The following is a 16,218-nucleotide window of genomic DNA, read 5'->3' as shown; positions in this document are numbered from 1 at the left end:
TGTTTCTGGAAAAAAGTGTCTCCATGCTGAGAAGTAGCTCTGCAGTTACCACTACAGACCCTTAGCTCCACATCCTACCTTGCACCAATGCAATACAGGGTTATGATTTCCCCATATATAACTTCAGCCAGACACCAAGCATTAATATGCCCCAAGTTTGCACATTAAAAGGGTGTTTAGTGACTGCTCAGGCAGAGTAGCTGGCTTTGTCTCCAGGTGGTTGTGTTACACTTGGTATCTCTCACATCAGATTTTTCAGTGGCAATTTATAACCTTCAGAAATACCAAGAGCCCAGTGAAAGGTTGTTTACAACCCTGTGCTGCTCTGCCAGCCTCCCTTAGTTTCACTAATTGCCCATTTGATATCTTAACATGATTACACAGAACAAATATTTCAGGGAATAATAACTCAGCAATCCATTGTGCTCATCTACACAAATACTTCATTTTAAGCTTGTAAGATTTAGTTCCTTTTCAACAACTTCCTCCAACAAAACCATGACATTTCCTACATGAAAATACATCAGGCCAAAAGTGGGACAAAATTTACAGAAATACCCTGAATGCTCTTGAATCCTTTAATATTCACCCTGCCCAGCTCAAGGCTGCAAGTGTCCAAACTCTACAGAAGCATCAGCAGAGTTAACTGCTTGAACAGAAAGGTGAAAGTTTGTGACCCAGGCATGAGGAACACAGGGTAGGGACACCAGCAGCCTCGGGCACACTACACAGTGACCTCACCAGCATCCACCCCTTGTGATCTGGAACAAACCAGTGCTTCAGCGTGGGGACGGGCTCAGAGAGCGGCTGTGGGAGCAATGAAAGGGCTTTGCCTGTCTGACATACGTTCAGCTGTGCCAGAGCCAAAGCACAGCCCATTACACTTGGCTGCTCCCATCCCCAATCCAGCGCTGCATGACTGCATTCCAATGCTCCAGAACATCACCTCCCACTCTTGTGAGGGTCTCCTTCCAGAGGAACAAGCACTGCTGTCAGTAATGCTGGAGCCTAACACACACACAGCACAAGCCAGCTGTGCTGGGGAGGCTGTTCAACAGAAGGTCACTTCTGTGCAAACCTTTAGCTCTGAACTTCAAGAGGCACCCAAACAAGCTGAGACAGGTACTTGAAGGAAAAGTCAGAACTGGCTTCCTAAGTCTTGACCTATCTCTCCTCAAACACTCCTAAGAAGCAGAAACAATTACATCAACCAACTCCCACCTGCAATTTGTACCAGTAGGGAATGCTGCTCTTCATTGCATATTTCATAGCACTTTAACACACTTCCAACTGCTCAACCTCTAGCTCCTGCTTGCCTGCCATGGGGACACAGAGGAGTTTGGGGGAGAACTTCTGAGCAAGCACCAGACCTAAACACTGTCTCCCACGAGGGGCTATGATTCTGAAGGCTTTGCAGAAGTTTTCCATGAATGATGCATTGAAATCCATCCATCTACCTGTTTCAGAAGATGAAGGCTACCTGCAGCTTAGTGCAGGCCAAAGGGACCTGATCCAACAGACAACTTATGAACACACCAAAGCTTGTGAACAATTTCCACATGAGAGAAAACTCCCAGACTTTAAAACTTCTTCAGTGAAGCTACAGTTCAGCAAAGCATGAACCTTAACTGAGGTCCAAACACCAAATAATTAAGCAAGCTGAGGGAGCTGCAGGCTCTGGAGAATTTTCTGCCTGAGCTGAAGACTGAAGAGCTGGTTTCCCCGGCATGCTCTTTTTGTAAAGACACAAAATGCTCTGACATCAAAACATGCTTCTTTATAATCCACAGTAAAAGACCAAAGCTTCGGCATTTATTAATTAATGCATTAACCTCCAGTAAATACGGTCAGAGGAGACTGCAAAGCATTATCAAACTTTGTCCAAAAAGATAAAGCTCTGTAAAGTTTTTTGATGGTCTTCTGGGCCACTCAAATTTGGCCAACTGCCTTATGGCTCAGAATGAAGCAGTGCTACTTTTGGAAAGCCTTGAGCAAGAATTACAGAATCACTGAGGCTGGAAGGGACCTCTGAAGACTGACTGTGTCCAGCCCTCTCTCAACACACACTGCTCAGGGCTATGTCCAGGGTTTTTTTTCCCCTTTATCATTTTCTTTTATTTCTTCTCTGAAAAAGTCTTCCTGTATGAAAATTTTTCTGACTATGCAATGAGCACTACGCAACCCACCCCAAACCCTCTCAACAAACACTTGAGGAACCAAGATTGCTCTCTGGTATCGAGTATTTGTGCGACCCTCTAGTAATGCCAATAGGATCATGAAAATTGAAAGGACTAGCTAGAATAGAGCTAGCTATTACTCCCATCGCCAGCTAGACTGAAATATTTACTGACTTTAGAAGTTTAAGGATAACATTTCTACTAATCTTAAACACCTTTTGACCACAAGAGACTTATTTATAAGAGCATGACAGCAGGTTACTTCTATTCAGCCCAAGTTATAAAACAATGATATTTGACTTCATGCTAACAGAAAGATACCAACCTATCTCTTGTCCCAGGCGAGATGATTTCAGAGACCCTGCTGAGGACACGACAGCACAGCGACCCAGGTGTCCCACTGTTTCACTGAGGCTTTTCCCTGGCAGGTATTGATGCCATTCAGAGGTACCAAAAGGACCATCTGACCTCTGTATCATGGTCACATTGACCCTGTCACGCAGCTGGCAGAGCAACTTCTCTGGGCTGAGCTTAGCACTCCTCTTCCCGTTGTAAGTCACATTGTACTTGTTCATGGCCAGGTAGTTTTTCCTGACCTTCTGCAGCCTGGGTATGAGATTTCTGGATGAGCTGTCCTTATCCCATACCTTCACAAAGGCTGCTTTCTTGGACTTTTCAGCTGTTACAGCAGTGCTGTCTTTTACTTTGTTGGGGGTACCAAGCCACATTCTGGATATCTGCCCCAGTTCACTGGCTGCTTCATGGAAAAGGCCTTGTGATTTAACCGGGTTCCATTTCTCTGAACTCCTGTGCCCCTGCGAATCATCATTCCTGGTCTTCAAAGGATCATAGTAGCTTCTTCTTGTTTCTCTCCACAGGCAAACTGTCAGTGCTACCAGTATCACCACAAGAACACACATTAACTTTTTCAACACGTTGATGTGAACCATAGTGTACAGTGCATCCAGATGGGACACTGGAAGCTGGCCCTGGGAAAAGGAAAGAGCTCAGTCAGGGCTGCAGGCACAGGCATGTGCACAGGTAAAGTCATAGAGATCTGTGTGTGGGCAGCAGGAGGGGAGAGAGATGACAAAGGGGCAACTGTAAAATTTCAGGCTGTTTAAAGATCTCATTTCAAAGTCCACCACCTCAAACACCAAACAGGAAGACCTGAGCTGGCTATCAGCCATCACATGCTATGTAATGGTGATCTGAGGCCACTGCCACTCAAACCTTTTTTCTATTCCCTTGCACAAGTGACAGCCGAATTGAACACTGCCAGTATCATACCAGCAAGCAGGGTGAGTCTCCACTTCCCTTCATCTCCCATCCCTGACAGTAAATACCCAAATCCCAACAAATGCATTTCCAGGAATGTGTTTTTACTTGACCATAGGCTTTAAGACTAATGAAGCACATAGTCAAGCACAGAACTGGAAAGGAAAAAAAAAAAAAGCTCTGAGTTCATGAGCACCAGGAACTTCACCAGCCTGGTACTTAGGTGACTCTTCAGGGAACTGCTGCAAGTCTACAGTGGGCTGAGTGCACTCTCAACAGCAAACCTCACTGAACAGCTACTGGAAGCCAATTAAGCCCCAGTAAGGTTTGAGGCATGTTTTGGCTCATAAATGCACTTGGATGAACATTACCCCAGGCAAGTTACCCCTAGAGAAAGCAAAGCCAGACCCTGTTGTACAAGCACTGCCTTTCCTCATTTGCACTGCCTCACACTAGCAGATACCTCCAGCTCCCATCATGTCATAAAAGGGGGAATCCAATAGGAGGACTGCTCAAAAAGCAGCTCAAACTAGGCTTATTTTGGGGGGGCTGGTGCACAGAACATACACTGATGCATAAACACCTCACAAGCAGCACACAGGATCGCAGAAGACAGGACAGCATTTGCTCACTTCCCTACATGGCTGCTCCAGATGTGTCCAAAAGCATGGGAACAATATGGAGACTCCAGGTGTCCTCAGGATACAAACACATGCAGATCACTGCCATTCCCACAGAGGTACAAGCTGCAACTTCCTCACTGAGGAACCTGCTGAAAGCATATAGTGCTGGGCTGGGCTGCCGAGAGATTACTGAGCTACCAACACACTACCTGTGGATAAAGCAGCAGCTCTCCAACTCAAGTCATTCTTGGCTGTTGGCAGATTTCTTCAAAGGGCTTAAGCAGGATATCCCAAAACACAACAGTTCTGTGATGTGCTGCAGAGCTCAAGAAACACCTGCAAAAAAAAGGAGGAAAAAAAGAAATCCTATTAAGGAAAAACCTCAGAGCTCTAGGGATGAGCAAGTGTTGCTTCAGATAAACCCTGTGGTCCCAAAAAAGATGTTACCAAGGCCTGAAAGGACAGCAGCAAACACATGAACACCACATGAGCATTTTAACCACTTAAATTCCCACTCGAAATCGGCATCTTCCTTCTTTGTCTGAGATCTGCTCTCAGCTAGAGCAGGAACCAACTCACAGGCTGCCCGCTCTGTGGCACCACCAGAGTGACCAGATCCACTCAAGCACTGGATACACCCGTAACACACTGAAGGAAATAATCTGATGCTGCTGCTTAACACAATGAACAGAGGAAAAGAAAGAAAAAGCTAACTTTTCCTAGGGAAATATCTTACTGCCTATTCTTGAGTAATTCATGCACTCTTGCAGAGAAGACTCCCTGCTTTTTTGGAACAAGACCCATGGAAAGTTGCTTTATAAAACATATCTTAATCCATAAGTCTTCACAAAATAGATAAATGTGTTTTAGACTTTACAGTTTCACTCTACCAAGGAAATGCAGCAAAAGAAAGGGAGATTTGACAGTATTATCTGAGAAATCAAGAAAGTAGCTTGCTTTTACAGGAAGTCTGAGTCAATACAATGCCACATGAGCTAAATTACAAATGCTATCCTTTACAGGACTAAATACTAAATTATTAAAGCATCCTAATGCTGAAAACTTATATTTTAACTTTATTAAGGAACAATATTATTTTTTCACAGAGCACTCCACGATGAAAAAGCTGACATTGCTCTACCTCCAGTTCTTCAACAACAACAACAAAAAGATCCAAGAAACACAAGTGATTCCAGCTTTTATTGAAATTACTTCCCCTGCCCTGACAGACTGTATAGCTTTTCATTTCCTTAAGTACAAATGTGCTAGAAGGGCACACTGAAGTCTTTTTGAACTAGGACAGGTACAGCAGTCTGGAGAGGGGGGGCACCAGGAGGGGATGCAGGACGCCCCTGTGCTCTGTCCTGTGAGGAGTAAGCCCAAGGTTCTCCACACTGTTTATGGTTCCTCTCCTGCTGTGGTCTCTGCCAGACTCTCACTGCTGCCTCCTGCCATCCCCTCCGCAGCTGGGGACCCCGTAGGGAGAACTCACTCGGGGCCTGCCTGGTGCTGTGGAGAACAGAAAACACCACGTGAAGGCAGCTGACTGCAAAGCCATTTGCTGATGGGGAAAGCACCGCTGAGTCAGCCTCTGTGCTGTCAGGGCTCTGCTGAGCCACACACAGACAGCAACGCTTTCCAAATCGAGAGCAACACCAAAATAGAGCTGTCCAGTGTCAGCTTAGTACAAAACTCTGAGACATGCTTCATGCAGCCCCCAGCCTGACTTTATTCATGCTGCATCCCTTTATAAGAGGCAAAGATCTGGCTTCCAGAAAACTCAACTAAGACCTTCCGTGCAGGGAGGACAGAGCCTCAGGTCTGTCTGGAGGTGCCCAGCAGCCTACCACCCTGCAGAGCAGAGCTCTTTGCTCCAGGCCCTGCACAACTCTGCTCTGCTTTTGACTTCAAAAAAGTCTTCTGAGGGGTTTCCAGCAGGAGGTCATGGCAGGCACATCTCAGTAACCATCAGCTTTTGCTTCTCACACTTGAATCATCTAGAAAGGTGGCAGGTTCATTACAGTGAAACAACTTTACAGCTCTCTGCAAGTTCCTGCTGGGACACCCCTCCTGGTGCTGCACAGCACAGGATGCCTAGCAAGTCACAACACCTCCTCTCCTTTCCAGGCCACTCAAAGGCACCTGGAAAACTCGCCTTCTGCACAAATTATCCCCAACTTTGACTGTCCATGCCACTGCAGTGTGAACAGTTATTTTGCTTTGATTTGTGAGCTGGCAAAGTAGGCTCTGCAAGCATGTTTTAGCAGAGCCACAACACTTCAAGAAACCTTCTGTTCCCCATGGATTCTTTGCAATTCAGCTTAATTATTACTACTACTTCACATGATAGGATTTTATTTTCTCTGCACAAGCAGTACCCTAAGATGGGGTCCCTCTCAAGCATTCTGCCACCAAACCTCTTTTGTGGCAAAGGAAAGCATCTGCTCTTCCTGGCAAAGTACGATAGCCTGCAAGTGGCCACTTGTGTGCACTTCTGTCTGGCAGTGGTCAGTACAAATGTACTTTTCCAAAGATGATGGAAGCTTGCCATCTACACAAAACACAAGGTACCAGCTAGGAGTATGAAGAAAGAAAAGACCAAAAAAAAAAAAATCCCCCAAACCTAGAAAAATACTTAAACAAACAGCTGTCTCCTTGAAACCCAGAACCTGACACAGCTGTAGGGTTGAGCACTGGCTGGCAGGCTAAGCCCACACAGCAAGTCCTCTGAGGGTAAATTGATCCTGTGCAGAGAACAAGTGAGGGATGTGATATCTTCAAGGCAGTCAGGGAACTACATTCTGTCCACACACTCTTACACTTAACCTTTATTGTCCAATTATCTTGCTGGTCTCAGGTCTAACCAGCAAAGTACACAAGAGTGTGAAAGTTCTGCTGCGTCTGGCATTCCACAGGCTGCTGTCTGTCCAGGGAGCTGCAGCCAGCAACACCACGGCACACAACACCCAGCAATCCCAATTTCCACATCCCACAGCAGATTAACCCTAAAAATGCTACCAAGTGTCCTCATCTCAAACAGCCCTTACCTGTCTCCTATAGCATCTGACAGCCAGTACACAGACAAACCACACGAGTATGGACAAAGGTATGAACGGTTCTTCCAGGAAATGCAAACAGCTTTGCAAATGTTGTGTCATCAGCTGTACCAATGCCCATCCTCTGCCCATTTGTTTAATTGGTTCTTGAAACCACTCACATTACCCTAACAGCTCAAGGCAATGAACTCTACAATTGCACACAGTGCACAGACAACCCCTCCTCTCTGTGCTTTTTCAGGCTCTGTCCCACTTGTTCCAACTCCTCCTTGCACAGCAGCTTTTCCATACTTCAGATGTTCTCGGTCAACTTCCCCAGCAGCGTCAGCAGGGCGTGACATCCCTCAAGGCAGGCACAGCGGCCACCCCCGCTGAACACGCTCACGCCACATGGTCCACCAGCAACACAGCAGTGGGGCTGATTTGTACTCCTTATGAAACTTCCTCCCTTTATTTCCCTTCCTGACCACTTCTGAGCCCTGATCTCTACACAGTCTGCAATGACTTCAGGTTATTTTGCAAGCAGCACTGACTCTCCGAGAGCAGACCCTAGTGCAGGGCAGGAATAAATATATCTGAAAGAGCAGTATCTTACCTCTGCTAGCAGAGGATTCCTTTGTCCCTGTGCTGCCCAGCCACCCAGAATCACCAGAACCCTCTGCAGCTGCTCGGTGTTTCCCCTGGTCCCAGCAGCCCCTCTGGAGATAAAGCCAGCCAAGCTCAGAACTCAGCCCTTCTCTCCTCTGCAGATCTGTTACCACTATTCAAGAGTGGGGATCCCAGAAAATCCCTGAGGGACTTCTGTGATGCTGTGAAACCTGACCACTTGCTTTCCTACCTGCTAGGCAGCCACCAGTCCACACCAGGAACAGTCTCATCCCATGACATCTTGTAGTGGCTTTTTCTGAGGCTACTGGTGAGCAATCTCACCAAAACCTCAAAAATTCAAAGTCTCCCTCTCTCCATGTTCACAAACTTCTGAAAGTGAGAGAAGAGGAAATACGCAGATAGATTTGAAATGTGACCCTTCTTCATTAGTTCTTACATATTCTACAGGTGTTAGTTACTTTTATTATGTTTACTGGTCTGAAGAAATGGACCCTACTAGAGTCCCTCTGAAACATAACCATGCCAAACAACACCTCTAATTTAACTTAAATGATGATTTGAGAAATATAACCCCTGGGGAGTGGCATATGCAGGAATCATATCCACCTGGTCTACCATGCCTCTCCTTGGTACTGCCATTCATACATTAGCATCATTCAGCTGCAGTTTTCTTCTCTCTGATGGATGCACAAAAGCTTTTTACTTTAGCAAGTTGTTCCTCAATCTTTTTTTTTTTAGGTAGTGTGATAACTATTTCATATTTAAATTCAGAGCATTTACAATTCTTTCCAGATTTCCTTCATTTATGCATTTCCACCTGCACCCACAATTATGCCATGCCTGCCCAAAAAGTAGGAAAGCTTTGTTCCCAGCTTTGCTAGTATATTTTTGAATGTTTTTATGCTGCCCTATATGAACATTTTATACTTAACTACACCTTTCTGTTCTTTTTTTTTGTACATTCTCAATGTACAAAACCCTTTCCTCCACCCAGCACCCTCTGCAAAGCATCTCTGAAAAGAGCAGTGGTAGGTACCAGATGCTGAATGAGTTCCGATGTAAGTGTGTGGAAAAGAGGAAAGACATGGAAGTGTAGGGCAGGAATTTTTCTGTTCAAAATAACATACTCAAGGAAACCTAAGAAGAGAAAAAATTTGGATTCAAAAAGTAACCTTAAAACCATATCTGCTCTTAAAATTCCCTATTCCTGTCCTGAGGAAAAAATAGATATCAAGACCCTTAACAGTATTAAACAAACTATGCTCATGCCATTTTGCAAATGAAGAAGCTCCACTTTCCACATGCTTGATCCACCAAATGAAAGGTGATAAAATGTTTTCCAAGCTAAAGGTCTGCCCATCTGGAGCCAAGTTTCAGATCTCTCTGATACCTTATTTAGCCCAGCCTGTTACTTCAACTGTGTGTATCATGATTTTGTAAATATATAAGCAGGGAAGGCTTGCTTCTAGCAATTCTTGGTTTCCTTCCAAAATATCATGGTGTGTGAAAATAAAACATCTGTTGAGCCATACATTTAGGCATTTCCAATGCCACCAAACAGAACATAACAGAAAGGGGAGAATAAGGAAACTTTACATAGAGATTTAAGGGGAAAAAAAGCATTTTACATGAGAAACATGGTTAAATTTCAGGTGACACATTAGGGAGCTACACAGATCCCTTGCAATGAAATAGATCATTCCATTAGTCCTGCCTCCATTAAAAATCTCTGCATGTGCCTGTGAAAATATGCTGCTGTCACAGCTGAAAAAAAATCTTCCCAGGAGAACAGGAGAGGCAGATTCTGGGGGGAGGCACAGGGGAAAGCTTAAGCATGTGTTTCATTTTGGTTTTACATGTCAACAAACACTGGGATTTAATAGAAGTCAGAAGCCTTCATTTCTGGCTGTGTCAGCCCTTTATTCCTGCTCTTTTCTACGTGCCATACTGGTTTTGGAGAGTGGCTCTGTCTAGCAGCACTCTGCCTCCCCCTCTGCCCTCATTAAAAGGCAGCAGCTTTGCTTTCACTCCCCATACAGGCTTTGCCAGGCACCTGCAGAACCACAGTCACCACCAGCCACCGAGAACCAAGGAGAGAGGTGACCTGCACTGCTGTGGCTTCCCACCCCTTGCTGCTGCCATCCCAGCAGGATGCCACCACAGCTCTGGCCCTGGACCAGCCCACATCAGGTACAGTCTTAAGTGAAGTGCATGCTTGGAGCTGCTGGAGCTCAGCTCTAATAAAGCACCTGACATTAACAAGTATGACATATGGGATGACAAACCCACTCCACTTGTGCTATGATCAGATGACAGTAATCTTGATGTTTATGGGGGAATCCACTGAAACCATTCTTAATACATATTGCTGTGCTCTAAATGAGTATTTAAACCCTTCTTTTAATAATTCCTAATGGGTATTTTGTACGGACCTAGGACCTTAACCATGGTGTACATGTATTCGAGTTTTTACCACGTAAGTATTCTAAATAACAACAATATTACTATTTATAAGTTAAAACTGCTTTCTGAGTCACAGGATATCAGATTTATCAGTGCTTCATCTAACTAGAGGTTTACATTTTAGTCTTGCTAAAGAGGGTGCTTTTAGTGTCTCATAACATGGACTCCAGTTACGAAATATACTGAGCTAATTAATGAGTGAATGCAGCGGACCATGCTTAGCATCCTGTTTGGTGGGTTACTTGCCCAGAGGGATAGCATGTTTAGAACTCCAGAACAGGATCAAGCCCTCAGCTGGTGGGAGCAGCACTTCTCCCTTACTAAACGCCACCTCCTACCCCACAGACAGACACCTGCTGAATATTCCTTGTTAACAGCACTGGACAGGAAAGAGACCCCATCTGCATGGGGTGTCTGCATGCCCCAGGCCAGCCCTGTGCTCTTGCCGCACACTCCCACTTGGATGCAGTCAGCCAGATAGCCACCATGGCAGCTCCCAGTGCAGCTCAACACAGAAGCCATTTCCATGGGCACATGTCCATGGGAGTCTTGCTCAGCAAGATACCTGGAGACCCCTCTTGGTAAAAAACCTTTTCCATTTCTAAAACTGCCAGTTTCACATTCAGTTGGAGAAAGACGTACACACGTGAACAGTAGCAATTCCCAAAAATGCTGCTTCTTTTCCTGTATCCAGACCCCCAGTGTCAGGGCTTTACAAGTGAGGCTTTCATCATCAGTCAGCTTTATCACAGCCATTCCCACACAGACGCCAGCAGTAAAAATCCCCCAACCCTGCCCAGTTTTAAAGACCAAGATGCAATCGCTCACTTATGACTACTTTACATGGAACATTACACCTTTAAATCATACCTCCCCAAGCATATGTTTTTCTACAATGTTTATCCTTCAAAATGAAAGGGGGAAGCTTCTTTATTTTAAATTAACAGCATGTGGCAGGTCAACGCTTTAACGCCTCTGCAAATATCACTGCACGCCAGGACATGTAATTGGTGTTCCATGGCCCCAGGACAATAAAACTCCCTGTGTGCCAGCTGCAGAGACACTACCCTTCAGGATATTATGCCTGATGCCAGCCCTTTGCAGGTGAGGACAAGGTCCTTCTGTCTCAAGGACAATGCAGTAACTCCTTACAACTTGCGCAAAGAAGAATCTAATTCAATTTAACCTAAGACCTCGTCTTTCACTAAGTGAAATAAACTTGCACTAGTCTGGATCTACCATTGCTGGTTTTCAGCCCAATAGCACTACCAAGATTTATTTTTCTCTACATATCCAGAGTTCATCCCTGTTGGGGATGGCAGGGCTGGCACTCAACAGCAGTGTTCTACCACACCAGCTTCACTGGAAGAAAGGAGTGAAGTGTCAGTTCTGGCCATTGACTTCAGAAAGCCCTACTCAAACTATTCTATGTTAAGCAAAACACATCCTGCATTACATTTAAAATAAATTGGTTTTCACTAAGAAGTTTGTATTTTATAATGCAAAGACATATACAGCTGTGAAGACTGTTTATCAAAAAGCATCAGGTGCTGAAAAAAAAGGCAGGTCCTGATGGCAATTAAGAGAGCACTAGAAAGGACACCCACTAGAACCCAAAGCAAATAACTAACAGAGAAACTGTAAAAACAATCATGTAACAAGCAGTTCAGTTTTTTATCCAGTATAAATCAAAGTAGTTCCTTCCTATGCAAGGAACTTGAGGCATGGAGTACAAATGGAAACTTCAAAATTAGCATTAACTATTTTGTCTCTGATAGAAAAAGAGGCAGGGGAAAAAAAAGTGTTATGATAATCAGATGTTTTTCCACTATTCAAAACCACTTGGTTTTGGTCTCCATAGCCACAGCAATAGGAAAGCTTAATTGATACCACTTCTGCCATGCATCACCATTTCTATTGGTTAAACTGAGAGTGAAACGACCAGAGGAAAGCCAGGTATAACTCAACACAAGCTGGTGAGAAAGGCCAGGTCCAAGCTCAGTGTCAGGCTGCAGCTGAGCAGCCAAGGCAGCAGATACACAGGAATCAACACACCCCAAGATCCTGGATACTGTTCACTGTTGAAGCAGCGGCCAGGTTCTCAAAAGTCAGAATATCTGCAGTAGCAGATGCCAAATATGTTTTGCCAAGGGGTGTCAACAATTCACATCCTCACACAGTGAGCTCTTGGGGTGCCCGAACTTCAGTAATAATAGCAAGTGCTGCCCTGTTTTTCAAACACATTCATCTGGGAACACTATCCCCTTGTATGGGCATTTCAAATACATCTACTGTCAATAAGCCCACAAAAGTATTTCTAGGGAAGCGACCTTGCCTAAATACAATTCAGTTTTATAAATCATAGGCAATATAAATGTAATGCACAAATCTAGGTGCCTAGACATATTCAAAGACATTTAAAAAGCTTAAGACACACCTCCACCCTCAAAGTTTTGCACACGTATTTAGAACAGAAAACATTAATGCAACTTTCCTGAGAAAGCCTACATTTGAAACTTCCTTGCTATTTTCTTCCCTCAGCATCCATCCAGATGTTTTGGAAAGGGAAGCAGGTTCAGCAGTACCTCCTACCCAAACCCAAGATTATGTCCTCTGCTTAAGGATCCAGCATGGAGAACACTTTGCTGGAACAAACAGGTGCCTCTCTGATGTGCAATGCTCACTCTTTGGTGGGATGGAGGACTGGCAAAGCCTAGCACTCCCTCCAGCTGTAAGCTCCCAAACAGAGCATGCTACCCAACTGGCAGCTCCATGGTGCCACATACAACACAGCCAAAGAAGTCCCTTTTTCTTCCCTACTTACATACCCTGACAGCATCCCAGTGACGGATCAGTGTTGCTGTGGGCATGGCACGAATTAATCTGAAACACAACAAGCCTACACAGTTGCTGGAGGGAGGAAAACACCATGCTTGAAACACATGTAAAGCTTACTGGGGTTCTGAGAGGTCAAGAAGGCAATAAAGGCCACGTTAATGTCTTTTATCACCTCCTCCCAGTGTTTTTAGCCTGCTTTCTTCCCCATCAGAAAACCAGGTGTAAAGCCTGGAAAGCACTACGCAGCTCCTGCTCCCAAATACATCACTCATTTCCTACAGTCGGCACTTCAGAACCAAGTTTGGCAGCAGAGCTTGCAGATGACAAGTGGATGGATCTGTTATGGATCTGAACCACATCCCCACTCCTTGAAGCAGGCAGCTTTCTGCCCTCTGGTATTTAAGACATTTCATGTACATGGGACTTTGTGCCTTCCCTATGAAGGATGCCAACCCATTGTGCCATCCCTGTGGAAGAGCAGACAGGAGTAACTTGGTCACTACCCACAGCAGCAGCAGTTCTTGAAATCTGCAGGATTATTGCTTTCCCAGGGTGGCATGAATGGTGGCCATTCTTTCCCAGGTATGCACAGTGCCAGGGAGAAGCACAGCCACAGTCAGTCGCCTGCTACTCTGGGCCCCACACACCCACAAGAGGCTCTGAAGTGCTGTGGACACACAAGTGCAGCCAGCACGGCCTGAGCCTGGCACCAGCACCATGGCCAGGCAGCTGAGTGTGCAGGGGGTACAGAATACAGGGCAGGAAGCCTGAGAAAGCAGGGGAAAAGGGAAAAAAGGGAGACTAACAATGAGCCTCAGCACAAATGTGTTTTTCATCAAAGCCAGGTAACAACTTGCAGCATGGAGGGAGAGATCTAGACAGATAATTCCAACAAAAACATAAGTTACTCCCTAAAGCAGTAAAGAAGGCACCAGACGTTTTTGTATCTCCTCCATTCAATATTGGCTCTCATACTGCCAATGTACAACATGTTTCTCAGTCTTAGAAAGTGGTTGTAAGACTTAAAAAAGCTCTCTGAGCCTCCCAGAGCAATGAAAGGTCCTCATCTACTTGCACAACCAGCCAGCCTTTTGCTGGAAAGATGGATGAGATATGAGAGGAAGGATGATACATAGAGAAATGGCAGGAGGATGTTATTGCCAAGGGCTGCTCCTGCTCACAAGCACACACAGCTCCTTCTTGCCACCCAGTGCCACCTGGCCACATAGACAACAGACTTCCTCCTTCACAAAGGGAACTCTCCCAGACACAGAAGTCAGGCATCTGTCATGCCTAGAATGGATGCACCCCTGTGCAGACAAGGAGCCTGCAGAAATCCAGCAGAGATGTTCCACGGGCTGGTGGTGGCTGCCAGCGGTGGGGGATGACTCACAGGACACCCTGGGGGGACACCATGCCTAACTGCTTTAGAGCAAGAGCTGGGTGTTTCCAACAGCAGTGATCTCACTCAGTGCCACAACATCCACAGTGTTCCAGACTGGGAGAGGATCCGATGTCACCTCTAGCACAAGGCCATTTCTTCTTGCTGCTCAACATCCAATCCAAGCTCAAAGTGGAAAAGCACCAGGCTTAAAGTTCACTCAACATTAAACAAGGCTGACTTTTGATCCAGCTCAGACCAAGTTTTAGGTTAAAAGTTACTCATTCATTTTATTTAAACAAATCTGCCAATCTTTACTCCAGTACACTTCTAAGGGACAAATTTTTAAGCACTTCAGATAGGAATGCCACCATAGTCTCATGGGAGCTGATCTTAGGTGACCCTTTATCTTCCCTTTCTCCTTCCTTTCCTGCCAAAAGAATCCTTAACAGCAATGTACCCTGCTCTCCTCTCCACAAACTCCCCTCCAGGTTAACAGGATGGGAGGTTGGCTGCTACCATACTGTGTTTTAAGCTTGCACAAGCATCTGAAGATACAAAGTCCTAGATATCTCCTGACAACAGGCACACAATTTCCCCCCCCATGCTGTCATACCAGTATCCCCTGAGGCTAAACTGGCAGAGAACCCTCAAGCCCTGGGTATGCTGGTTAGAATAACATGTAGGAAGAGCCACAGCACTTTAATATTAAAGCAAAGAAAAACAGCAGAGCAGCCCAGCAAAGTTGTCTTAAACTATTTTAGGATTTTTAATTTGCATTTCACTGGTCTTTTTGTTTGTGGTTTTTTGGTTTGGGTTTTTTTTTCTAATTATTTTTCAGAATCAGGCCAGTTCAGCTAAGGTGGTTCTGTTCCACTGAAACACGTATTCTCTCTCGGATTTATAACGAATACATGTACTTATATATTTATGTACATATCCTCATCTATTTTTGAGTTAAGTAATAATGCATTCATAATACAGTGATATTTCAGAAATAAAAGCTTCTTCATAAGCTGTCCAACATGCATGTAGGCCAGAGTTGTACGTTGTCAAGGGAAATTACTTTTACATGGCGTTAGCTCTGAATTTTTCTTCCTCACTCTAAAGTAACAAATATAGAAATCACTAGTTAAAATGCATCAGCCTGATGAATATTTTCTGAAGTCTTCTAGAACAGAAATTTAAGGGTTTTTTTTCCCCAAAGTACAAGGCTAAAAATTATAAGCCTGCCCCAGTTCACAGGTTCTTTATCTTGTCTGGATCTCTGTACAGCATTATCTGTAGGCATTTCAAAGAGGGGAAGCACCAGTACTTTAGAAACTTGCAGCAAACCTCCTATGCCATTTTCAGGAGGTCTTTAAAAGCTGACTGAACATCGGAGCTCTTCCAGAGATCTCGGAAGATTCTGGCCCCAAGAGGTGAAAAATCATTTGCGTGAGAGCAGGGAGCAGAGCAGAAACTCCCCACACACTCGTCTGGAGGTGCTGGCTCCCTCCCCCTTAGCCTTTAACGGGGCCAAGGCGCTGCTGCTGCTGCCAGGGCAGATGAAAGCCCCGTGCTCTGCTCTGCCTGATCCCACAGAGCAGCAGCGCTGCTGCTGAGCACCCGTCACCAACCGCGGCGGTTCGTGCAAGAGCTGTGCTCAGAGCCCAGGGACGCACAGCGCTGCGTGGAGCAGGGGAGGGAGGCTGGAGGTGGGTATGTGTGCTACCCACGAGGAACTGGGTGCTTTCCTACTGTGTCTGCACCTCCGGGACTCTCCTCTTCCTCCTGGGAAATCTGCCCTAAGG

At 45.3% G+C, this 16,218-nt stretch overlaps 1 protein-coding gene across 4 annotated transcripts in view; it reads right to left on the bottom strand.

Annotated features, from left to right (window-relative positions):
- The window catches only part of ST6GAL1 (ST6 beta-galactoside alpha-2,6-sialyltransferase 1), a 45,048-nt gene that overhangs the window by 10,896 nt on the left and 17,934 nt on the right, over positions 1-16,218 (bottom strand). For all 4 annotated transcript variants that reach the window (XM_069024047.1, XM_069024050.1, XM_069024049.1 and 1 more), the window contains 2 exons: positions 4,288-4,414; positions 2,503-3,166 (listed from right to left, as the gene is read on the bottom strand). In XM_069024047.1, coding sequence (XP_068880148.1) covers positions 2,503-3,127 — 625 coding nt within the window. In that variant the 5' untranslated portion in view covers positions 3,128-3,166; positions 4,288-4,414. The remainder of the gene's footprint in view (positions 1-2,502; positions 3,167-4,287; positions 4,415-16,218) is intronic.

The sequence above is a fragment of the Aphelocoma coerulescens genome, chromosome 9 (genome assembly GCF_041296385.1).
Source record: "Aphelocoma coerulescens isolate FSJ_1873_10779 chromosome 9, UR_Acoe_1.0, whole genome shotgun sequence".
Lineage (NCBI taxonomy): Eukaryota > Metazoa > Chordata > Aves > Passeriformes > Corvidae > Aphelocoma > Aphelocoma coerulescens.
Note: the sequence above shows the minus strand (reverse complement) of the source record. Positions and strands in the feature narration are given on the sequence as shown.